The sequence below is a fragment of the Mauremys mutica genome, chromosome 3 (assembly GCF_020497125.1).
Source record: "Mauremys mutica isolate MM-2020 ecotype Southern chromosome 3, ASM2049712v1, whole genome shotgun sequence".
NCBI classification, from domain to species: domain Eukaryota; kingdom Metazoa; phylum Chordata; order Testudines; family Geoemydidae; genus Mauremys; species Mauremys mutica.
In genome coordinates this window covers 64,724,000-64,750,796 of record NC_059074.1, presented here as the reverse complement: position 1 = coordinate 64,750,796, position 26,797 = coordinate 64,724,000, and the positions used below count along the sequence as shown (strand labels likewise).

The 26,797-nt window shown below is 37.3% G+C and overlaps 1 protein-coding gene across 1 annotated transcript in view; it reads left to right on the top strand.

The window, feature by feature from the left end:
• Window positions 1-26,797, top strand: part of IBTK (inhibitor of Bruton tyrosine kinase) — a 96,157-nt gene that overhangs the window by 1,436 nt on the left and 67,924 nt on the right. The window contains exons 2-10 of the mRNA XM_045009840.1: window positions 6,511-7,184; window positions 9,437-9,533; window positions 11,324-11,448; window positions 11,994-12,104; window positions 13,455-13,625; window positions 14,323-14,440; window positions 17,395-17,575; window positions 20,987-21,110; window positions 26,459-26,636. Of these exons, the coding sequence (XP_044865775.1) occupies window positions 6,861-7,184; window positions 9,437-9,533; window positions 11,324-11,448; window positions 11,994-12,104; window positions 13,455-13,625; window positions 14,323-14,440; window positions 17,395-17,575; window positions 20,987-21,110; window positions 26,459-26,636 (1,429 nt within the window). The 5' untranslated portion in view covers window positions 6,511-6,860. The remainder of the gene's footprint in view (window positions 1-6,510; window positions 7,185-9,436; window positions 9,534-11,323; window positions 11,449-11,993; window positions 12,105-13,454; window positions 13,626-14,322; window positions 14,441-17,394; window positions 17,576-20,986; window positions 21,111-26,458; window positions 26,637-26,797) is intronic.

The window sequence follows — 26,797 nt, the reverse complement described above, 5'->3', positions numbered from 1 at the left end:
GTAAAGACAGAGGAAGGAGAAGTTATGTCAAATTAGTTGCATGGTGCCAAGAACTAATTGCAGCATGTTATCCTGGTGTTTATGTGTTTGGGTTATGATTTATTTATATGTGATAGCTTTGAGTTAGAGCAGCTCTACATCATGATAAAAATGTTCCAATGTAATGTCAGGACATGCACTGTGATTTTTTTTTTTAATTTCTTTTATTTATTTTTGTGCCTGTTTGCAACTCTGTTCATTTACAAATGGGGTCTCTAATTTTTCCCCAGATTTGGTGTCCTTTTTTTGAGGAAGTTTCAATAGCTACATGTGTAATGTTCATGTTACTTGATGTTGTTTGAACAACCACTTATACTACCCTAAAGAGACTGTCAGGACAACACTTCTGTGTAATGAAGCAATTTTGATGGCAATCATACTACTATAATATGGAAGACAATTTTAAAGATTATGCAAACACTTTTTAATATTAAAAATGAGCTAAACATTAAGATCTTTTCTTTGGATCAGAGAGTATCAAAATATGTTCATTCTGAAATCATTTTATTTGAGCCTGAATTATTCACTGGAATAATTATTACTTTGGAAAGAGTTTACAATTATAGTGAAATACTAGAAAATGTTTTGAGAACTAAAACCTAGCTAAATTAAATAATAATAATTATTAGAATTTTAGAAGTCTAAGACACTTAAATAAAAAAGCAAATTGATGGGAGTCTGGACTCATGAAGAATGAGATTTAGGTCTGGGTCTTGATCCCTTGCTCCTTAGGTTGGTAGGGATTTGGAACATTGCAGAGGCTATCAAGGAGAAGAGCAACATGCTGCTGTTCCTTTCCTTGAGGCTAGATGTTCTGCCTCTACAGCATGCCCAGTGTTTGCCAAAATAAGAGAGAGAAATTTAACTACAAAATAATTAAATGCCAAAACATTTCATTAGTGTCTAGCCCAAAGTGTAATGATCTTAATCTTTAGTATACTGAAATGTTTCTCAAGTATCAGGGGGTAGCTGTGTTAGTCTGGATCCACAAAAACAACAAGGAGTCCGGTGGCACCTTAAAGACTAACAGATTTATTTGGGCATAAGCTTTCGTGGGTAAAAAACCACTTCTTCAGATGCAATGTGAGATGTTTCTGCCATCTTCCAAATTATAACAGGTGTGCTCTCTATCCAAATTGCTTCAACTTTTTCTTCCTTCTCTAATGTTAAATTATAAATGACTTTCACCACTTTGCATGAACAGGAAGAATTTGAAGAGATACTGTTTATCTACATGTAAGTTATTAATATTTTCTTTAATCATGATAACTCTTAGGTTAGTTCCGAAAGTCATCTTGAATGTCAGACCTGAAGAAGAGCACTTTGAAAGTTTGTCTATTTCACCAACAGAAGTTGGTCCAATAAAAGCTATTTCCTCACCCACTTTGTCTCTGTAATATTCTGGGACTAACAGAGCTACAATAATACTGCAAACAGAGCTTCAAACCTCATTTTCTGTTCAAGAATTTTAGTGCATTCATTGAAATATTGTTTTAAATGTTTCATCTATGTACTGTGTGGCTTGTTAGATGCCCTGCAGATCATAAATGATACTGTAACTTGTGCCTAACATAAAACAGAACTTATAGTATTTGCCTGACACTGCTACCCCAAGAACTAAATTGTCTAGCTAATCTCTCACTCTCTTTTTTTTGTTTTTTTAAACATATAGTGCTCGTTGCTGTGTTATTTAAGCATTTATTAGCTAGGGTGAAAAATAATTGTGCCACAGTGCTCCCAAAACCATCTCCCTGCGATTCAAGAGAACAAAAGTTTGGTGATATTTGTAATATTGTCAATCACTTTTCTGATTAATACACTCATGGTGTTATGCTTTCTTGCTTCACTTCACATGGTCCTTTCTCCCCCCCTCCCCCCAATGTAGACAGCACAATGTCGATAGGAGAATTTCTCCCACTGACATAGCTACCGCCTCCCGGGGAGATGGATTAACTACACTGATGGGAGAAGTTTTATTAGACGTGTGAAGACAAGTCCTCAGAGTCTTTGCTGTGGGTGAGGATTTAGAAACAGTCCCGCAGTATAAACTATAAAACATCTTCATGATACTCTTGCTACTTGTTCTTTTTAAGTCCTCCTCTCTTTGCTGCAAGCTATTTTCTGTAATGAAAGAGTATGTTAAAATTGGAAGTAGTTCTTCAAAAAGAGTTAACACTGACAATCCAGGCCTTTTGTAACAACAAAATGTTTTTTTTTAAAAGGCATGGGGTTTTAGTTTTTATTGAAAGAATAAAAAGCTCAATAATTGCAGGTTTAAAAAAGGCTAATGTTATAACACAAATTAAAATAAGGGTTAATAATGATCAAAAGAGAAATATAGGCAGACGTCATAGGACAGAAAGAGAAATAGGCCATGGCTTCTGCACTATACAAAAACAGAATTACAAAACAACACCACACACTTGTGCTACTTCCCTGCCCTCTCTGTCCATTTCCGATATGTTTTCTGTTTAGATTCTGATCCTCTGACTGGGAATCTACGTGGGTAGACTCCTGCATCTGTGCAGAGTCCCATTGCAGTCAATAGCGTTTCACATAGGCATGAGGATCAGTTGCTGTATTGGGGCCTTAATTTATAAACTCTTTGGCTTGGGGACCTGTTATGTTTTAAAAAAAAATTCTGTAGAATTCCTAACCTGTTTTTGAGCACTATAATAATATAACTGTTTGCTTTTATTGATCTATTAATATTTGCCTTGGAGAGATATACAATCTTGTGCCTCATAAAACACCCAAGAGGTATATTAATGCACTAATAGTGCATGCAGCCCTGTTTGTAATGCTGTAATAAAGGAGAGATGAACTGACTTACATGAAAGTAATTCTGTAGTGTCAAAATTCTGCACTTTTGCAGCAAATGTAATCTGAATAGAATTAGTTTAATGGTTTCAGAGTAGCAGTGTGTTAGTCTGTTTAGTAACTCACTGTTTGTCTCTTGTTTTCTTGTTATGCAATATTGTACATGGCTTCCTAGCCATGTAGTTTTGCTTTCCTTTTTTAATACCTGGTCTGTCTGTCCACAGTAAGGCTGTATCTGTCTCTGTTGATTTTTCTGCCCCCTCTTCCCTCCCCTCCCCCCTCTTTTTTTTTTTAAAATAAAAATTTGGCATCTTTTCCTGTTTTCCTTACTCCTGAGATAAGAAAGCACATAGGGTATCTCCAACAAAAGTGTCTTTGCAATTGGTGCTATTTGAAATGTGCTTGGTCATAGATCTTTCCATGTGTGGGCTGTAATATAAAAGCTGGCAATGACATTATAGTTTGTCAATTTTGTATTAATGCCATCATATGGCATGCAATGCTGTGTACAGTCATAGCACTAATTATAAACTTTGAAAAATTCTTTGGAGCGTAGCGAAGGAGAGGGAAAATGCAGGGTTCTCATAGTCATGTCAGAGCTAAAGCTTTTTATATGTATATTTTTTCCCTTTATCATTTTTGAACCAAGGTCCAATATTAAAGTATGACATTAGATTAATTATAATACTTAGCTTTTCTATAATTCATTTAATCTGTAGAACTCAAAATGCTTTATAAAGGAAAGTAAGTATTCATAAGAGAGCACTTATCTCTGTATCTGTGCAGGGTGTAGTTTCATATTTCTAGTATATCATTTTTGGCAGCTGTCATGGTTCTCAAACACCTCTTCCACTTCCTTGGAATAAGGAGGTAGGCTGGTGCCCATTGAATGAAGACTTCCTTATCAATATCTAATACTGGGTCAGTTCTCTTATGCATATCATTCTAGAAAGGGCGACTGTGGCACACTCCCATATCAAAGAGGAGGATAAGGGGTGAGCTGATCACACCCTATAAGTACTTATATGAGGAACAAATATTTGATAATTGGCACTTTAGTCTAGCACAGCGGTCTACAACCTTTTTGTCTGGCGGGGGCCAGACGAAGGACCGTGGCGGTGGTTGAGCATCTGCCGAAATTCGGCGGCATTTTGGCGGATGCTCGACTGCTGGTCAGGACTGCCATGGCGTCCGCAGGCACCACATTGGGGACCGCTGGTCTAGCAGATAGATGTATAACATGATCCAGTGGCTGGAAGTTGAAGCTAGACAAACTCAGACTGAAAATAAGGTCTGCATATTTTAACAGTGAAGATAACTAACCATTGGAACAATTAACCCAAGACTGTGGTGGATTCTCCCTTACAGGCAATTTTAAAATCAAGATTGTGTGTTTTTCTGAAAGATGTAATGTAGTTCAAATAGTCTGTGTTATACAGGAGGTCAGACTAGATGATCACAATGGTTCCTTCTGGGCTTGGAATCTCTGAATATCCAGTGCAGAACTGAATTTGTCTGCACCTCAGGTCTAGCACTGGGTCTGTTTGTCGAATGTCCATATAGTGTGGCATATAGATGATGGTGAACAAATGTAAATTGGATTGCTGCAATTTCTTTTGATTTATGAAATATTTCTGAATGTTACTGTTAAATAGAGCAGAGTGAATAATTCATAGTGAATAACTTACCAAAAATGTACTCCGTTCTTGAATTTTCCACAAGTAGTTTATTTTTATTAAAATTACTTGCTATTTGAAATTATTTAGCAAATATGCTCTGTACAAGTTTGGTCTGTAGATTAGTTTATTTCCCATAAATTTGTTGTATTTAATATTTGAGGGATTATTTAACTTTGGGCACATTTCTCATGAGATCATTTGGATTAATACTGTTTATTTAGAATCATGTTTCTGCTACAAGTCACATTTGAGCTCAGAATTCATTTTTTGCAAATGTTCTATAACAATTGCTTCCTGTGAGTATTTCTGCCAGTAAGATGATGAAGAGGGATAAGGACAAGGATTGGGAATCGGGATATCTGTGTTCTGTTCCTGGTTCTTCCACAGTGTTCCTGTGTTGACGTTGGGCAAAAGATTTAACCTTTTTCCTGTCCGTAAAGTGGTGATATTACTTCCCTACCTCACAAAGTGATGGGCAGCTAAGTTAATTAATGTTCTGGGATATGCAGAGCTGTGATGAATGCTATGGCTCAGTGCTTCTCAAAGCCGGGCTGCCGCTTGTTCAGGGAAGGCCCCTGGCAGTCTGTCAGTTTGTTTACCTGCCACATCCACAGGTTCGGCTGATTGCAGCTCCCACTGGCCGTGGTTCGCCGCTCCAGGCCAGTAGGGGCTGCAGCTGGCCCATGCCACTTCCCGCAGCCCCCATTGGCCTGGAGCGGCAAACTGCAGCCAGTAGGAGCCGCGATCGGCTGACTCTGCGGACACCGCAGGTAAACAAACCGGCCCAGACTGCCAGGGGCTTTCCCTGAACAAGCGGCGGATTGGCTTTGAGAAGCACTGCTATAGCTTATGAGGTGCTAACCCAGCTACTTTAAATTTGTTTCATATTTGAGTTAATATTCACAGGACTCACTGATGTATTATTAACCCAGTTCTAGTGAAAACATTGTACTGGTCCTTTTGGGATATACCACTCACATTTCTAGGGGATTTTCAAACCCAGGTTTCGTTCATAAGCTAAAAAGTTGTAAATCCTAGATGTAGAGGGCCAAACACCATTCACTTCTGTCACCCTGTTAAAATGAGGGAGTTGCACACATGTAGCTGGCTCAGAATGTGACGTTTGTGCTGGAGAAGGTTGATGTTTTAAAGTTTGTATTTTGTGTTGTTTTTTTTTGTTTTTTTGTTCAGCTTTAATAGGAGTTCAAATTCAGATTGAACAGCAGTTTTAATTTTCCTGAGTGGTGTATGTAGGTCGCTGACTATTCTAATTGATTATGTACTTATCTGAATGTTTGGGATTTTTTTTGGTTTTGAATGCTGGTTGTTTGTACTTTATTTAATGTGTGATTTATTCATTTCAAAAACAAAACACAATACTATAGTGTCTGGCAGCCATGGATATTTCCCATAATTAAGAATCCTTCTTAGTCTCACTGGTCAGATGCTTGAAAATGAATCATTTGAATCTTGAAATTGAAATTTTTTCCTTACCCACATTTATTTTTTCCTCTGAAAATAAATTTGAGTCCTTTGCTGTTTAGTTTTTTTAGCAATCTTCCCCCCTTCCCCAAACATGTTTAAAGAATGACATGTATTTTGTGTGTGGATGTAGATTATGGCCCAGTTTACCTTTAAAATTTTTACTGTCCTTTTAATCCATACATTATTTAAATCATTTGGATAACCAAGGGGGCTGTTGAGTGATTCAGCCAACTGGAGTAACTGTGGGGCATGATTGAGAAGTTTCATATTTTTTTAAAGGAATCAGGTTGGGCTTTAATGATATATGGCGACATCAATGCAATAGATAACAAAAATTGGGCCTACCAAAATTCTATTCTATTCTATTAAAAACAAAAACAAAACAACAACCCCAAACCCACAAACAAGTACGGTCTTGGTATAAAAGTCTATTGAATGTTGCATAATCCTTATTTGTCTCTTTCCTCTTTTATCCCTTTTCTTGCAGGTCTCCCTCGCAATTATGGAGATTTAGAAGAATTAGACAGTGTGGAGGGGGAGCCCCCCTCCCCACTCCTTTGATTCTTGGAATTTTCTATGGACAATAACAAGATTTTTGTTGTATAAAATGGAGAAATAAGACTTTAAAATATAAATTTATATTTATAAATATTTATATTTTTTGATTAAGTGCCAAACATAACTGCATGAAGATTCTCATGGCTGCTGTATAAACTGAATTTAAGTACTAGGAGTCATGAATTTCCTGCAGCACTGTATTGTGTCATAAAAAGGGAGTGCCTTAGCATTCATACTGGTTGCTCCTCTTAATGAGGGAGCTGTTTCAGAAAGGTGAGAATGAATTCTATCCTGCCTGACTGCACTCTGAAGTGTCATTCCCTGCAGCATGCTTTAGATATTATTTCTGTAGTTACCAGAGGAAGCGAAGGCCAGATCAAGGCCTTTCTCTCTTCTTACTGCTACAATGCAGCAACCCTAAAGGATACCTTTGGCAGGAATGTCCTCCATCTTGCTTCATCCTGTGGTAAGAAAGGCGTGCTAGATTGGCTGGCAGACACCAAAGGAGTGGATTTATTGGCAAAAGACAAGGAATCTGGATGGACAGCTTTGCACAGAGGCATCTTTTACGGACACATCGACTGTGTTTGGTCATTGCTGAAGGCCAGTATCTGACTTTATGTATTGCACACTAAATTTTTTAATATGTTTGGGATGTGTGATGCTTGAACTTTGTATCAAAATGCCTTTTCCTATATCAAAGTTTCACTCAAGGTGTGACTTTTAAACCAGGGTTTCTCAAACAGGGGTCGCCGCTTGTGTAGGGAAAGCCCCTGGCGGGCCAGGCCGGTGTGTTTACCTGCTCCGATCGCAGCTCCCACTGGCCGCGGATCGCTGCCCCGGGCCAATGGGAGCTGCTTGGCCCGGCCCATCAGGGGCTTTCCCTGCACTAGCGGCGACCCCTGTTTGAGAAACCCTGGTTTTAACTGATTGAGCTAAACTAATACAAAACTCTTTGTGGACCGCTTAATTCAATTAAACATGAACTTGTTTTAGTTTAACTTGATTCCTTATTTTTAATAACAATTAAGCCAATTTGCAACTTGGAATATAGACAGGATCTCAAGTGTTGGTCTTGTAAGTGACTCCACAGGAGCTGACCCTTAGCCTGTGAGGAATCCTGTTGAAGTCAATGGGCTGCATGTATTTCCATTTGCTTGGAAACTCTTGCAGGGTAGAGATCTTAACAAAACAGTCTGGGTTTAGATTTGGCACCAAATTTTGAATTTCTGTGAAAATAAGCGTTTACCAAATATACTAACGGAAATGTTTTCATGACACTAAAAATAGTTAAATGGAAACAGTACTTAACAAATCAGGTATCTGCAGCTCAAATATTTGTAACATTTTATTAGTCGTACATGAAAGTGAAATTAATTAGAAGCTGATTGTAATGTTGGGCTTTAGCTCTATCCCACTTACCTCTTTAGCCAATCACTGACCAGATAGATGCCAGGGATCTCTGCCCTTCTTACTTAAGGTATTACACTGGCTGCTCATTGCTAGCCTTATCTGTTCTCAACTGTCAGACTAACAAAAATGGTTGTGGCTCCAACAGTTTTAATTTTAGAAGTTTTGGTGTTTCTATAATGCTTGTTTCACGTGCCGCTTTACTTTCATCTTGAGTATTCTTTCCTAGGAACATTTTCAAGTAGTATGTTTCTCAACACTTTCTAATGACCTCTCGTTAACTTTTTAGAGTGTCTGATATTCATTACTGGAGAATTTTAAAACTTTTTCAGTATAGGTGGTGTCCCATACTCCAAGCTGCTGGTTTTTGTTGTATTTTTTTGTGTGTGTGTGGTGACTGGCTTCTCTTTGCCCCTAGAAACTGTATAGCAATAGCTACACTAATTTTATATATATATATATATATATATATATATATATATACACACTTCTTCCTTTGACATCTTCTTTGGAACTGCTAAAATGAACTCTTTTAGGGAATTAATCATGTTAGATCAGTCCAGTAAATATTTGAATAATTCATCCAAAGATGAAATCTGTTAGTCTTCCAGTGTTAGAGACTGCAGCCTCTGCAGGAATCAACAAAAGACAGTTTGAAGTGCAGACTTACCTCTGAAGGATTCTTTTAGTTCAGAGTCCAGATTGCTATGTGTTTGAATATGCACTGCAATCACCCCCTCGCCCCCCTCAAAAAACGTTACACAGCCCCCATCTTATTAGTGAAAAAGACTTGATCAGCTGTCCTTTAAATAAAAAATAATAACCAACAGTGTGTGTGTTAGCTTTTATGTTAGTGGGGTGGTGTATCTTCAGCCATTGTTTTCTTTCCTGTTTTGTTTTTTCCTCACACGCCTTCCTATTAGTAAACCAATGTTCATAGAGAAAATATTCTAATTGACAAGTAAACATAGAGTATTTGTAAATTATTAAAGAGCAGCGCCACTTCCATCACAACCACTTGCTACCATTGGTGAAGGTGCCCAACAGTAATAATAATGCCTAGCTCTTGTATAGTGCTTTTTCATCAGTAGATCTAAAAGCACAATAGGGAGACCTGTTCGCCTATTTTCAACTGTGGGAGTCAGTGCCAGTTCCTGTGGTTTTTTCACTCTATGCAGAACAGTAGTTATTGTTGAAGCTTGTCCAGTTGAGCCTTTTTTGTAGACCTATTTTGGTATCGTAAGTGCATTTCACTTGTCCCTGATTATTATTTATTGAGATTAAATCCATCTTTAGAATGTCCTGGAATGTAAAGGATTTATTAGCTTCTCAAATGTAAAATTACACTGAGGTCACCTAAGAATATTTATCATATTCATTTCTTTACTAGCTGTGAAATGAGGAGTGATAGTAATATTCATACCAGGTGTTTTTTCCTCTTTCAGCGTGGGGTTAGTTTATACATACAAGATAAAGAAGGCTTATCTGCCTTGGACCTTGTGATGAAGGACAGACCAGCCTATGTAGTATTCAAGAAAACGGGTAGGGCATCATATGAATACAGAGATTTCTATAGGATGTGTACTGCTATCAACATATAAATGTGTGTGCATGTGTAGATAGTACTATCTGTTTCTAATTATGCCTGTACTAATGGTGTAGTACCTACAGATGTGATACAAAAGATGTGGAGGCAACATGGTCAGTTGGTAAGAGCATAGAAACAAAACCTTCTCTACGCATACACATTCTGTATCTTTTGTCAGAAGAGAGTGCAACAGCACTTAATGATGGCAGAAGTTTAAGTCCTAGGGTAAATAGGGCTAAATAATGTTCTGGAATGTGTCTCGAGAACTTGCTCTGAGTTCAGTATTGGTGCATCTTCATTCATTGCTGGCAGTTAGTAGAGCATGTGCTACTGTAGATAAGGGTGAGAAATTCAAAGTACCTGTGGTATTAACATAGGTTACGCTAAGAGGGATTCTATCTGATGTTCTCATCTTGGTTCAGCTATTTTTCAATAGCTGGACTAGAGTAAATTGATGGGATTCAGTGACTTAAAAAGAAAAAAATCTGATATTGAATTACATCCCTCATGGTTTTCACCAGCGTTAATAGATTACATGAATTCCCTGTATCTCCTAGCAGCCAGTTTTATAATTTTGTATCCCAGTTTTTTAAATCTTCAAAACACTTTAGTGCAACTTTTATATAATTTTAAAAAAGTAAACTAATTCTAGTCACTGGCAAGTTATTGTTATATCTAAGTAATGCTATCTGCTAGTTTGAGTACATCAGCACTTTCTTAAAAGACACTGTTAAGTTTAAAATCTTCTTTGAATATACTTCCCCATCTGTGTTACTAATATCCCTTTGAATTATTAAAAATCTAACCTGCTTTTTCCTATTTACGCTCTACTTGTGCTTTTCCCCCCATTTCAGTCAGCTTTTGGACAACAAAAATAGTTTTGTCAGTTTCCTTTGCTAGTCAATTATATTTTTGATTGCTGTAATATTTCATTGCACAAATATAACTTAGTTTTTTTGGTATAAGAGATGTAAGCAACCTAAATTATGTTCTATTTATTAAACACTATTTCATCATTATGTTTTGATATTTAGTTGATTTTAAAATATTAGTGATTACTCTACAATCATGCTTTGTATCTTTAGATAAAATATAAACTTAGTGTTGGATCAGAACTGATTTGACTTTATCTGTTTGTCAGAGGAAAATTGCTAGGTTAAAGTTCACATTCTAGTATCACCGTAATTACAGCTGAGAGGGTACTCTTATTTCACAGCTCTAACCTATGTAACTTTAGCAAAAAAGAGTCTTTTGAGTTGAAAGTTCTTATTGTTGGTCTAGAATATAAATTAACTGGGAAGATTTGAAGAAAATCTATTTAGCAGTTTGAGTCCAAACATGATTTTTTTTTTTTAATATATGTGGAAGACTAAACTTGCATACCAATTAGGGTAGTTTGTGCAGTTTTGTATGGCAGACTTGACATGTAAATAGCTCTTACTGATGAATGTGTGCTCTATGAACTTGGACAAATATTGTGAGAAATATATATGAACAAGGGACATAATGTACAGGACATGCAATATGAAAAAATATTGATTAATCATTCTAAATTCTCAAAATAATCTTTTATAAAATATACCTTTAAAATAGAATTTATCTTGTTTCTTCAAATTTTATTTTTAAGTGGAGTAACATGTATACTGTTCTAGTTCACATTTATATCAGAGGTGGAGTTAAATTAATGCAACTCACACACAGATGTAGTAGATATTGCAGATGGAATTTGTCCTTTGAATTTTAGATCCCACAGATGTCTACACTTGGGGAAACAACATAAATTTTACCTTGGGTCATGGTGGTCAACAGAGCAAACATCATCCTGAATTGGTGGATCTGTTTCCTAGAAATGGAGTCTATATCAAACAGGTATTCTGAAAAAAAACAGATTAATAACCCATGTACCATCATGAGTAAGATTCTTTTTCCACCGAGAAATAATCTAAATATTGGAGCTGATCTTGCCACTCTTTCTCATATAACAGTACTTTTTTAGTCCTTGAAACTGCTCCTGGGATTAAGTGCTCCTGGGTTATTTTCTCTTCAGTGCACAGATCAATGGCTCCCAACTCTTTTTGGATGTATAGGTACCAGGGCGATGATGTAAAATGTTGGATTGACTTCTGATTTGAAAGCCATAATAAATTCCTAGCTTTGTAAATGCAAACTATATTTTCAACTACGGATGATATTATTAAATAATTCCATGCAGGAGCATGGTGTGTTTGTAGTTTCCAGTGCCATATAGACAATGAATTGAAGATGGACAGTGTACTAGTTATAGATAGATTGTGTTGTGTCTTATGTGGATAGACTGCATTTCCTCAGTGAAGGCAGCATATTTACAAAGTAATTTACAAAAAGAATGCTAAAATGCTACCCCTCAAACTGTAACCCTCTCTATTTTTTTTCAGGTGGTGCTTTGTAAATTTCATTCCGTGTTCCTTTCCCAGAAAGGACAGATTTACACTTGTGGACATGGTCAAGGAGGACGCTTGGGTCATGGTGATGAACAAACATACCTGGTATCTTTTAAATATAGTCTAGCACAAAAAAATCTTGTTTCAGATATGGAGTCTCAGAGTTCATTAAACATCTTCCCAAGTGCACCATCAAAGTTCTAATATTTTGTTCAGTTGTAGGTTATTTTTAACAATGACCGTCTCTGTTCAGAAATTATTTACAAAGGAAGAATTTTTATATTTTAAAATGGATTTTTATTGAAACTGATCAGTACATATTTTTTCATTTGAGTAGTACGTAGTTGCATTATGCAAATCAATTAATACAAACTTTAGAATTCAGTTTGGTGCTGTGTGTGTCAGTCTTCATGAAGACTTCAGGGCTATGTACTGACCACCAGCAGTATGTACTTATTTTACATGATATGACATCATTTTAAAATTTTCTGAGAAACCTGAGAGTGGAGCAATTTGAGAGAAATTGCAAGTGTATGTATGTGTGTGTACATGTGTATATATTAAGTTGTGTGATGTAAAGACATTATTGGCTAGCATTTGGAACAACCTCATGAATTATGAATGGCAAAGCCATAAATGATTGATTTAGGTCCCAAACAATGCCATCATTTGATCACTTCACCTATAATTCTGTAGATGTCGCGCATTTAAAAAAAATAGTTGAGTTTTTTTTAATCCCTCCATTTATAATGCCAAGCTTCTTTAGTATTATGAATCCAATTTACAGATGTCTGATGGAAAGCCCTGAAGGCCTTGATATTTTTGAGATTGATACTACTATCGAGAAACCTTATATATGTAATTGATCTTAAACAAAAAAACGTGTGTGTTTTCCACCCCCAGCCTCAATTTGAAAACTGGCTGAAACAGCATTTCTAATCAGGGCTAGCAGCAAGTGGCTTTTGGAAAGCTGTGATTCTCCTCTTTTTCTGTGGGATTGAGAGATATTGGACCTCAAACCCTTACGGCACCACTGTAATTTTGGAGGAAAAATATGTATTTAGGAGAAAGAAGGAAGCCTTTTTCTATCAGGGTAACTTCAAAAAAAGAAACACACATGCACCACTAATTGTGACTATTGAAAACTGCTCAGATGTTTTGGAGCTTTAGATTTAGTTCCTGAGTAGATTGCAGGTGATCTGTTCTAAAGGTACATGCTAAAAGTATTTTGTCATATTAATCTTCTTTCCATGTGGTATGCAATGTGTAATATACCAAACAATAATTACACAATTCTGTACCTTTTAAATGAGTTTTCTTTTGCATTTCTATTTTTGGTGTGGGTTTTTTGATGTGATTTAGTGATGGGGGTGTGTGCATGGTTTTTTAAAAAATTATCTCTCAGTATAGAAATGAGTGTTTTAATGTTTTCAACACTTGGTCAATCTGTACTAGGTTCCAAGACTTGTGGAAGGTCTAATTGGCCATCAGTGTTCCCAGGTAGCAGCAGCTAAGGATCATACTGTTGTTTTAACAGAAGATGGATATGTTTACACCTTTGGCCTAAATAGTTACCATCAATTGGGTATTCTTCCTCCTCCTACTAACTGCAGTGTTCCCAGACAGGTAATAACTGCTTAGCTAGTACTTGGACCTTTTCCTCACTGAGAGTGAAATGTTAGGATCATATTGATGTCTATATGTAAAGGTTGTAGGGATAATTCAGTAGAATATGGGGTCAGATAAAAACATCATCTCCAATTCGTTAGCACATAATCTCAATGTTAAATAATTCTGTTATGTAATCAGATGATTTGCCTGTCTGTGCTCTGCTTGGATTCTAAGCTTATAGAACAGGGATAGCAACCTTCGTCATGTGGCCCATCAGGGTAATCCACCAGCTGGGCGCAGACATTTTGTTTACGTTGACAGTCCACAGGCACAGCCCCTGTAGCTCCCAGTGGCTGCGGTTCGCCGTTCCTGGCTAATGGGAGTTGCGGGAAGTGGCGTGGGCTAAGGGACGTGCTGGCAGCCGATCAGGAACGGGGATCAATGTATCGCATTTAGACGAGACATGATACATCGATTCCCCGATAGATCGATCACTACCTGCCGATCTCGCGGGTAGTGTAGACACACCCTTTGTCATTGGTGGAACAGTGTCTCAGTTAACTAACTTTTGAAATGAACCTTGCTTTTTTTAATACTAAATCTTCAGTTTAATTTAATATGGACTTCAGTTGATAAGACATTGATTTATGCACATCAAATTTATTTGCTTGGGATTTGACACTTACATGAAAATCTTTGTTTTTATATGTAGGTTCAGGCAAAAAATCTGAAAGGTAGAATGGTTATTGGAGTGGCTGCAGGCAGATTCCATACAGTGCTATGGACTAGAGAAGGTGTATATACCATGGGACTGAATGGTGGCCAGCTTGGTAAGAATCAAATAAAAATTGTCCTTTGAAAAGAAGCTTAATTAATGTTGGGTTATACTTGTCATCTCCTTGCTCCAGACCACACTCTCTTTAGTGCTGTCAATTTTTATGCTTGAGGATAAGAATGGGGCCAGTCAAATGTAGCTTTACTGTTCAAATTTATTTGGCCAACTTTCTCTTCTGCGAATCTTGTGTGGCCTATCACTGACGACTTTCAGGATACAGAATGTCATTGTTTAAATTTAGAGAGACAAGGTGGGTGAGGTAATATCTTTTATTGGACCAACTTCTGTTGGTGAAAGACACAAGCTTCTGAGCTACAAAGAGCTGCTCCTGGCTCTTTCAGCAACAGAAGTTGGTCTAATAAAAGATTTTACTTCATTTATCTGGTCTCTCTAATATCCTGAGGCCAGCACAGCTATAACAACACTGCAAACTACATTGTTTAAATTTGTAATTTGCCAAGAGGAGTACTTGTGTTGTGCACAGCACTGGGCACACTGTTGGCACTTCTTTATGTTCTATATCCAGCTTTCCCCTATCTTTAAATATGCTATTGGGAATTACCTCAATTTTTCATCCTTACTAACTTTTTAAAAGCAAGATACATATCTGAATGTGCATTGTGGCGTTTTTTGTTTGCTATTTTTGCTAAGCCGTTACTAGAATTGTCTTTTATTCTTGCTTCCAGAATAAATATTGATTTGATGCGTTAAGACGATAGCTTATTAAACATACCACATAGCAGTGAACTTCATTTATAGTTAAGGGTCTGTGTGAAATGAAATATTTTTGACATTTTAACACTTTAGAACCTCAGACAGATATTGGTGTTTAGACTGAGTTTCTCTTTCTCCAGGTTTACATCTGTGCAGATTGAAAAGTTTTGTTAGCTAATCCTGGTGCTTTGTGTTTACATGCAGTAGTATGCTGACACCATGAAGCTTAGGCACTTCTCTGGAAACTGCTTTTATTCTCTCTTATGTAGGAGCAAGGCAACAGTAGTTAAAATTTGTATATTATTGTTGGGGAATAAAAAACAACCTTTATTGATGAGAAAATTGTCATTAACAGGAAATACTTAAAAATATCTCATGTTCTGTTCTTAAATTTCAAGTTCATAGAGTTTCCATGCTATTTCATGGCCCTCTTATTACACCCTAATACAATTTCTGCTGCTCCAATAAGTGGGATATGCAGTAGAATTCTTGCTTCTGCTAGACCAGGGGTTCTCAAACAGGGGGTCGTGAGGTTATTACATGGGGGGTTGCAAGCTGTCAACTTCCACCCCAAACCCCGCTTTGCCTCCAGCATTTATAATGGTGTTAAATTAAAAACACTTTTTAATATATTTATAAGGAGGGGTTGCACTCAGAGGCTTGCTATGTGAAAGAGGTCACCAGTAAAAAGTATGAGAGCCACTGTGCTAGACCAATGTGGCTCAATCCTTTCTGTCACGTCTCCTGCTACAGCAGAGCCTGATGTCATAAGCCATGTTGTCAGTACAGGGAAGGGGGAGAAGGTATGGTGGTTAAATTACAACAGTGTTGTTGAAGTGCAGCTTTGTGTAAATTCTCACTCTTTCAATAACTCTGTCTTCTAACCCCCGCCAGTACATAAAAACAATAAGACTGAAACAGTTATTTATTTTGGGGGTATATTTAACTTTGCCAGTATTTATATTAATGTCTGACTTGCACAGGTCTTTATCATTTAGACATTTTTTAGCATTTTAAATAAATTTAAATCTATTTTAATAGTTATTAACAATGTTTACTTAAGGGACTGTATCTATGTCTCTCTCTATACAGTATTACCAAAGTCTTGATCAATTGAATTTGGAGCCTCTTAAGCGTTCTCTAGAAGGGGCTTTAGGCTCTGAAATTTTCTCCACACAGTATGGTTGCCAAAGCCTGGATTGGTCTACCTGCTGGACTTGCTCACAAAATCCATTTCTTTTCTTGAGTATTTGGGAAGAGATGGACTTACAGGGCTGTGGAGGAAGTGGGATGAAGGATTAGTGAATATGATAGCACAAGGAATATTGTGATGGGTATTACTTATATAAGGACAGTCAAATTAGCAATAACGTGGAATTTTTTTGCTTGCTATAAAATATTGTTTGAAAATAAGCATGTAGAGTTCTGGATATATTCTGGAAAAAGGCAAACAAAATAAAATTTTATTTATAATCTCTGAGTATCTTCATCAAGGTGACTGGTGATATGCTTAGCGATATCGTGTGTAATTAATAGCTGACTTTTAGTAATGTCTAAAAATAGTTTTCTTAAAAAGTAGGAAACAGGAATGGAATTGAGTGTCTGAATCCTCCTCTTTCACTCCCACTTCCCATTTAAAAAAAACAACAACAAAAAAACCCACACCCCAAACAAACCCACCCTGCAACTAGGTACAAGAGCCTTTACAGAGAGGCTTGTTCAGTTTCTGAACAGAGTCAGTTCATGCACCAGGAGCTGGTTTGGCACCTGACAATAACTAGTTATGGATACATGGAGTTTGTGTTGTGATGTGTCAACTAATATCACGGTCTTGCCATAATCAAATAAAATTGAGTTTGTACAGTATAATCTGTCCTGCTAATGAACTTTCATTTTAGTGTGGTAAGCAAGATAAATGCAGCTGTTGTTGTGTGATTGTAATGGCTAAACATATTTAATTATCTTTCTATGGTCTGTGATTGTGTAGACCAGAAATCCATTATCTTTTTTTCAAAGCTTCATTTTTTGTGATACTGTGACTATAAATGACAAGTACCTCTTTTGATTCGTTTCTGTCTAATAATAGTGAAGATGAGTTGGTAACGTAGAAAAATTAAATTTTAATTGGCTTTTCAGGAATATTTATAGGAGAGAATGGGGAAGTGTTTTCAGAATCAAATGACAAATAATTATGAATCTCAATAACATATATGGGGGGTTTGTATTTTGTTGTAGGATATTTGCTGGATCCTAATGGAGAGAAGTGTGTAACTGCTCCTCGCCAAGTCTCTGCTTTGCATCATAAGGACATCACCGTGTCCTTAGTCGCTGCAAGTGATGGTGCTACAGTATGTGTTACTGAAAGAGGGGATATTTACTTGCTCACAGACTATCAGTGCAAGAAGATGGCTTCCAAGTATGTATTTTTTCCTTTAAGGGGAAGTACAATACTAAGTTAGTTTTACTGTGTTTTTTCTTTTTTCAAACTATTTCGGAAGAGATTTGGAGGAGGGATGTTCGTGTTCAAAAGTGATATATACCTGGTCACCTTTAAAGTTTCTTCTTCCTTGACTTCTTGAGCTTGGCTTGATATAATAGTTTATTTAGTGGAGGCATTGAAGGCTGGCCTTGTTTCTTTAATAAATTTATTTTGTATTTGTAGGTGTGTAAAATAGCCATATGCTGATAGCTGAGTTAAAATACAACCGTTAAAAAGGCTTCAAGAAATTAGAGTATGAATAATTGGATACTTTCAGTTACTGAATAATTAAACGAAACAAATCTGTGGAAGTTGCAGATGCAGGAAAATCAGATGAGGGGGAAAACATTAAGAGAAGTTTCCTTTTGTTCTAGCCAAAAGGTTTACTCTTAATTTTTTCTTCCTGCAGCTGTCATTTCTGAATCCTCAGTCTTATTTCTCAATTTGATGATGATGGAGAAACTTCCATACTTATATGTAAACCCTTTTAAAATCCCTTCTAATTAAGGACAGGGAGAAGAAAATAGTCTCAAAATTTGTCAGGGTTTATTTACTTTAAATCAAAGTGACTTAAATCACTGATTTTTAGTTATTTTCCTAAAGAGGTTAATTCTCATTGGTTAGTATAATCATTAAAAATGTAGATTTGCAACCAAATGTAGCCTTTAAATGATAGAATGGGTACCTGTGCTAACCAGGAGGTTTTCACTGTAGCTGTGCGCATTTATTTAAGCAATTATATAGCTTAACATATATTTATTCAGATTGTTAATTTTGCACTTTTTTATGTTAGACACATTTCTTTACTAGATCTTTTTTTAACTTGTATTTGTGCCAACATAAATTTAGATGGACATTGGAATTCAAATAATATGCACAAAAACAATATTTTAATAATTGTATTTGACCTGTAATGTGCCGGGTACATAGGACAGTAAGTTTATAAAACTGATTTAATAAACAAAGGAGATATTAACTGTAGTTACTGAATTGATGGATTTTTTTCTGGTCACCATGGGCCAGATTTGTGAAGTTTCTTTGGTGCCTTAAAATGCACCTAAATCAATGGGAGTTAGGTGCCTAACCTGCTTAGAGACCATTGGGATTTTCAGCAGCACCTAAGAACCTTCAAAACCTGACCCCTGGTGACCAGAAATAAAGAGTTAGGAGCTTAACTGGTTTAGGTGTATTTGAATATCCTGTATCTTAAAGTGCCTCAAAACCTTTGAAAATCTGGATGGTATTGTTCAAGTTCAAGAATTAGTGGATCTGATCCTCCACCACATGGCTTTTATTAATAGAATGGAAGAACAAAACACGCTTTCCTGCTTTTAAGTATCAGAGGGGTAGCCGTGTTAGTCTGGTTGCATCTGAAGAAGTGGGTATTCACCCACGAAAGCTTATGCTGCAAAACGTCTGTTAGTCTATAAGGTGCCACAGGATTCTTTGCTGCTTTCCTGCTTTTTAAACTCTCAATTGGTTTCTCAACTTTAAACTATTCAAAATGAAGAAAATAGGATCTCTGCACCTGCTAGCTGAACTGAAACCAAAAGTAATTAAGGAAAAAGCTTTTCTGCCCAACAAAATGAAAAACATTTGAAGAAATACATACTAGCGTTCGTTATGTGGCGAAACTGAAAATAATATAGATACTTAATGCAGCCCATGATATTGTGACACATACATAAAATTAACCTCAAAAGTTAAAGATGTTTTTCCCCTGAGTTTTGTATACAAGTAAAGCAACACCCTTTGACTCATTTAAAACTTGAGGAGGGCTTATTACTGCATTATTTTTTTATTTACTTAAATGATTTTAATAATTGTCATAATTTAAAATTTTATTTTAAAACAGGTTTATTTTTTAAAAGAAAAGGATTTAAATTTAAAAGAATCTGATTTTTGTTTTTTTAAATCAATTTTATCCACCCAGAAACTTGATGAATTCTGTAAGGATGAAGTATAGATTTTTAAATAATCAAGTTTTAATTAATGGGTGATGGGTATGAACTATTGAAGCTAGAGGAAGATGAATTGTTCAATGTATAAAATTCAGTGTATTGCATTCTAATGTTTTCAGGAGTCTGTGTCAAAACTATAAGTAAGGCTACGTTTTAGTCTCAGGTATTTTTAGTAAAAGCCACGGACAGGTCACAAGTAGTAAATAAAAATTCACGGCCCATGACCTGTCCAGGACTTTTACTATATCTCTAACTAAAACTTGGGCCAGGGTACTCTGGTGCGCAGCTCAGGACTCCCGCTGGTGCTGGTGGTGGTGGTGGTGGGGAGGAGCATTGGCACGCGGCCCAGGACCTTCGCTGGTGGGGGGTGGGTGGGCTGCAGTGTGTGGGCCAGGACCCCCGCTGATGTTGGGGAAGGGGGAGGAGGGTTGGTGGGGTGGGCAGGCTCCCTACCCAGCTCCAAATGGCATGTCCCTGCATCTCCTAGGGGGAGGGGTGGCCGGGGGGCTCCACATGGTGCTTCCGCCACATGCGCCAGCTCCCACTGGCCAGGAACCACAGCCAGTGGAAGCTGCGGGGGAGGTGTGTGTGGGTGCGGACAGAGCATGGAGCCCCCTGGCCCCTCCACCTAGGAGCTGCAGGGACATGCCGGTTGGAGCTGGGGAGGCCTCCCTTCCCTCCTGAGACAAGCGCCATACCCTCCCTTCCCACCCCGCTCCCCCACTGCAACCCCTGCCCTAGTCCTGAGTCTCCTCACACACATCCAAACTGCTGCTGCTGCTGGCTCAGTTTAGTCATCATGTAGAACCTTTGGGTGCCAGTTTGCCTACTGGGAAAGGGTAAGGGGAGTCATTTTTACTTCTTTCTATCTGGGTGAGGTTGGTCATATGGATCAGAACAAAAAGGAAAGATGAATTGGTAACTAATTTTGTTGTTCTCATACTGTGCTGTGTGATGATTTTTTTTCAGCAGAAGAAACTTTAAAAAAAAAAAAAAAGTCTAATGTGCCCTAGCTGTACAAGACAGTGTAATTCTATCCCGGGGTCTTGAGCTTCAGGTTTATTTTCATATTTTTTGACTTGTCCATCAGTTCTTTACAAGAGGAGGGTATTCTCCCTGTGGTGATGAAGATAACCTATTTTGAAGAATGGATGGACATGAGACAACTACTGTCTGTCTCAAGCCATGAGAATATTCTGTTTTTGAGGACTGGTAAACGTACCACAAGGGAAAATTAATCACAATAACAAACTATGTATGTTACCGTAGCTGCTTTTTAAAGTGATTCTCTAAATATAAAATCTCAATTTTTGTGACACTTCTATATACATGTTAATGGATTTGTAGGAGAAATATTAATGTTATTGTTGCTTTTGTGTTCATTCAGACAGCTTAACCTAAAAAAGGTTCTTGTTAATGGGGGATATTTGGAATACAAGATGGATCCTCAACATCTCAAAGAAAATGGGGGTCAAAAGACTTGCATTCTTGCCCTGGATGAAGCTGGACGAGTAAGTTGTCTGCTTAATGTATTAATTCTTTTGAAACAAGAGATATATTGAAGGGCTAGGCAAATTGAGAACAGAACCACTGGGGCTCTCCAGTGTATTTTAACTTTTCTGCGTAGAATTCTCTTTTTGGTATGGGAGAAGGATGGCATCTGAATTCTGAGTGGATGTCATCTGTCTGAAAAATTCATCAAAGTTAACCCAAAGAACAGTTATCTAAGAACTCCTCTGCCCTGGCTTGTACTTTCTTTACAAACTGTCTTCTCCACTCTTGCCATCCCTTCTATTTCATCACAGAATTGACTGCTTGTTCCACATCACTTTCAGTCTGTTGACAGCAATGTGAGTGAGTCATTGGAAAAAGAACCTGATTGCCTGGATATGATATTGAGGGAATTAATAGTTACTTAAGTGTGGGCCACTGGTTTTTAGGTCTTTAATTTTTTTGTTCTGTGTTCATTGTTTGCCTCAAGTGTGTGATGTTACACTTAATATTTGTCAGATGTTGGTCTAAATTGTCATGTTAAGAGAGGCCAATATCATTATCTGAAAATGTCCATCTCTCTTGTACGCAGCTGCCAGTGTTCCTCTAAGATGCAGTTGATACTCTTGCGCGAAACACTACAACAGGCCAGAATCTGTTTGTGTCTCTTTTGTTTCCGAGTGTGACTACAGCCCACCTTAAAACCATTACCTTAGAAATGCAATGTATAGTATGTCTGATCACATTTTAAAAAATTACATGCCATGCCCAATGAATGTCTTAGTATATATGTTTAATTGCGGACAATTGTATGTTCTCGTTAGTGTGACAATGCAGAAGAATTTACTAAAGCTTTCCATATTACAGCAACTCTTCCTAGGAACCCTCAAAACTCAAAGCATCCTCAGTTAGTTCATTGCAAGTCTAAACTTGCGGCACCATCTAGTGGTGTTTGTAAAGTTTTTGTTTAATGAAAATGCTGAATGGAAAAGAAATCTAAAATTCTGTTAGCACACGAAGAATAAAGAGGACAGAATTGAACTGGTGTTCCTTTCTGCATTTTTTGGTCTTCATTTTTGCTACATGACTGAGCTCTTTTTATAGGATAAAGCAGATTTTTGATAGGTGCATCTAGTCTTTCAAATTAGATGGTAATATGGAATTTGGAATCAAATGGAATTTATTTTGTCAAGACGTTCATATGTGTGCACATGCATGCTGTAAGCCATGTGATTTGTAAAGTTACTGTGCCTGTGGGATCCAGTGTGGCTGCAATGTCTTCTAATTCCTAGAGACATTGGGCCAATATGAACCAGCATAGCACTGTTTATTTCAGTGGTGTTATGCCAATTTACGCCAGATAGTGTGCAGATAAAATGGAAACTGGTAGTTTTGTGAGTATCAAGGTTGTCTTAGGCACAAACATCGCAAATGACTGCTTGGAAGGAATGGGGACCCTCTCATGCTTTTCAGCACTGAATCGACAGTTGGTCGTCTGGCCTTATCTCCCCTCTCCTCATGCAGTACTGAAGGAAAAGGAAACTTGCTGCACAGCTTCTTCCCTTGGTGACATTACCCAGGGTATAATCTGGACCGATGAACAGCTGTATCCCCTCAGTTATCCAAGGCTTGGGTGCATTTTACACTGCTTTGCTGTGAGAGCTACCACTTCTGGTCTGCTCGCACACAGCCTCCAGCATGTAATTTACTCCCAGTTATAGTATATTAGTGCTGTTACCAGTCACTTTTGAATTACACTGTAGAGGAACTCCCAGCAAATTCCCAGTCCCAAACTTTCCCCAGAAATGTATGTCTTGTACTGCCCAGCTCTGCTGAACAATATAAGCTCATATAAAGTCTGTAATTTTATTAATAGAAAATAATATGCACAAATCCTCTTATCTCAAATGGAGTTTCCCAAACACTTCAATCCAATCCATCATACTGCTTCAGATAAAACAATAAAACAAATTTATTAACTATAGAAAGATAGATTTTAAGTGATTACTAGTAATGAGGCATAAAAGTCATTATTGGTTATAAGAAAATAAGTTAGGCATTAGTTGCATATTGCTTTTAACAAGCTAAGTGAATTCAAAACATAGGTTTCTTTCAACACATGGGTTTTTGTCAAGATGTAGATTTTTTTTTCCCCACCCACACACCCTCTTTCCTGCTAAAGAATGGTCACTTAATCATGAGATGGTTCATTTGATTCTTTTGACACTTGGCTGAGGTTTTGGTGAGTCTTTTGTCTCTGGGATTTGTGACTGCTCCCCAGACTTGTAACATGTCTTAGTAATACCGTAGAGAGGACTCTTATAACTTCACATACAGTGGTGCCACACATATTTTACCAGGACAATAATGATCAGCAAATTGAGTTTTTGAATGATACCTCACAAGCCATACTTTGTACAGAATTTATCATAGTCTTGTAAAAGAGGTGAACATAGAGGTACAGATTGTCACATCCGCCCCTCTCCCCCACCTGCAGTTCTGTAAATCTGTCCTACCTATAATCATAATAATAATTAATAAAAATAATAATTGGAGTTACCTATCTCTTAGAACTGGAAGGGACCTTGAAAGGTCATAGAGTCCAGCCCCCTGCCTTCACTAGCAGGACCAAATACTGATTTTTGCCCCAGATCTCTAAGTGGCCCCCTCAAGGATTGAACTCACAATCCTGGGTTTAGCAGGCCAATGCTCAACCCACTGAGCTATCCCTCCTCCCAGAGGTAATCTTTGATCATAACCAAATCTCTGATTCTGCTTTGTAATCTTGGCCTGTATAAAACAAAGCATTTGTGGGGCCACTGAACAATCAAAGTGCTGAAGGAGCACTCAAGGAAGAGAAGGTTGTGGAGAAGTGAAATGAATTCTTTGCATTGATCTTCACTGAATTGAATGTGAGGGAGATTACTACAGCCAAGCCATTCTTTTGAGTTGACAGATCTGAGGCACTGTCTCAGATTGAGGCGTCAACGGAGGTGGTTTTGGAACAAATTGATAAATGTAACAGTAATAAGGACCAGATGGTATTCACTCAAGAGTTCTGATGTAACTCAAATATGAAATAGCAAAACTATTAACTGCAGTATGAAACCTGTCACTTAAATCAGCCTCTGTACCAAATGTGAATGCTGAGTTTTATAAAAGGTTCCCGAGCCATCCTGGCAATTACAAGTCAGTACCAGGCACATTGGTTACAACTACAGTAAAGAACTGAATTATCAGACACATAGATGAACACAGTATGATTAGGAAGAGACAACATGGCGTTTGTAAATGGAAATCATGCCTCACCAGTCTATTAGAATTCTTTGAGGCAGTCTACAAGCATGTGGACAAGAATGATCCAGTTGATATAGTGTACTTGGACTTTCAAAAAGCTTTTGACAAGGTTGAATGCCAAAGGCTCTTAAGCAAAGTAAGCAGTCATAGAATAAGAGGGAAGGTACTCTCATGGATCAGTAACTGGTTAAAAGGGTCATTTTTCACAAAGGAGAGAGAGAGAAATAGTGGGGTTCCCCCAAGGTTCTGTACTGATACCTGTGCTGTTCAACATATTAATAAAGTATCTCGATAAAGGGGTGAACAGTTAAGTGGCAAAATTTGCAGATGATACAAAATTGCTCAAAATAGATAAGTCCAAAGCTGACTGTGAACAGTTACAAAGGGATTTCACAAACGAGAGTGATTGGGCAACAAAATAGCAGATGAATTTCATGTTGATAAATGCAAAGTAATGTATATTGGAAAACATAATCCTAACTTTACATACAAAATGTTGGGTAGCTGTTCCCACTTAAGAAAGAGATCTTCGAGTCATTGTGGATAGTTCTCTGAAAACATCCGCTCAGTGTGCAGTGGCAGTCAAGAAAGCTAGCAGAATGTTAGGAACAATTAGGAAGGGGATAGATAAGACAGAAAATAGCATAATGCCACTGTATAAATCCACAGGACAACCATACCTTTAATACAGCTTGCTGTTCTACTTGCCCTATGTCAAAAAAGATACATTAGAGTTGGAAAACGTGCAGAGAAGGGCAACAAAAATGATTAGGTGTATGGAACAGCTTCTATATGAGGAGAGATTAAAAAATTGGGACTGGTCAGTTTTGAAAAGAGGCGACCAAGGGTAGATATGATAGAGATCTATAAAATCATGAATGGTGTGGAAAAGGTGATGATAAGGAAGTGTTATTTATCCCTTCACATAACACAGGAACCAGAGGTCACCCAGTGAAATTAATGGGCAGAAAGTTTAACAAAAACATAAGGAAGTACTTCTTCACACAACGCACAATCAACCTGTGGAACTCATTGCTAGGGGATATTGTGAAGGTGAAAACTATAATGGAGTTCAAAAAAGAATTAAATAAGTTCATGGAGGATAGGTCCATCAGTGCTATTAGCCAAGATGGTCAGGGACGTTATCCCAAGCTCTGGGTGTCTGTAAGCCTCTGACTGCCAGAAGCTGGGATTAGATGATGGGATGGATCACTCAATAATTGTCCTGTTCTGTTCATTTCCTCTGGAGTATCTGGCACTGACTACTGTCAGAAGGCAGAATATTGGCCTAGAAGGCCGTTGGTATGACCCAGTACAGTCATTCTTAAGTTTTTATCTTCTTAAAGTTTAAAAAAGCATTGAGGTTTTTTTGGTGTTTTTAGTCTGATAGTTAAAAACAGGCATATTGTGTTTGTTAGACTATCTTTGTTGTTATAAAATAATAGATATCTTTTGAATGTCGTCTGGTGTTAGAAGTAAAGGAACTAGAAGACAAATGTACCTAAATAACTAAGAGGTGGAATCTACTTGATAGGAATTGCCCTCATTAAAGACTGTTATACTTCTGGTTCTCTTTGAACAAGATATTTCATTTGGGTTCTATTGAAGTGCAAGAAGAAAGAGGGAAAGTACAGCTGGAATCCCAATTGCTTCATAATCTAGCTACTTCATAGTAATTACTTCAGTTTCCTGCTGCTTTATTCTAAAAATGCAGATAGCGACAGTAGACTCCTACCTTTTTAGAATGGTATTTGAAACTAAAAATTGTAGGTAAGAACATCAAAACAAGGTAAGTTATCTAGTAGAGAAGTGTTTTAAAAAAAAAAGCCTTAATGGGCCGGTAACTTTTGATATCCAAGCATCTTCCTTTACTGCTCACAGTGAAATAAATCATTCATTCCAAATAAACTTGCATTGTTAATTCATAATCTCCCCTCTGTTCCTCAATAATTTAGAGATGACATGTGCTTCTGGTTTAATAATGCTGTAGTGCACATCACTGTGAGCTGCTTTTTTCTGTAGGTTTCTAAATTCGCTAAACACTTCCCTCCCCCCCACATTCATATTTTAGGTGTTTTGCTGGAAGTCATCCAACAGTCCTATGAAGCAGTGTCGATGGGTCTATGGCCGCCAAGTCTTCATGTCTGATGTTGCTTTAAATAGGAATGAAATAATGTTTGTCACACAGGATGGTGATGCCTTTACTGGAAAGTGGGTAGAAGGAGAGAAAAAAACTTCTGAAAAGAAAGGTTAGTTCATGGTTTTTAAGGTATTTTTGAAAGTAAATGACTACATTTTACGACCTATTTCTAATTCAATAAATATCTTTACATTCCCTATCTCTCCTCTCCCACCCAATATTTGTAATTTTTTTCAGGTTTTGTATTGGGAGAGGAAATTTTCCCTTATT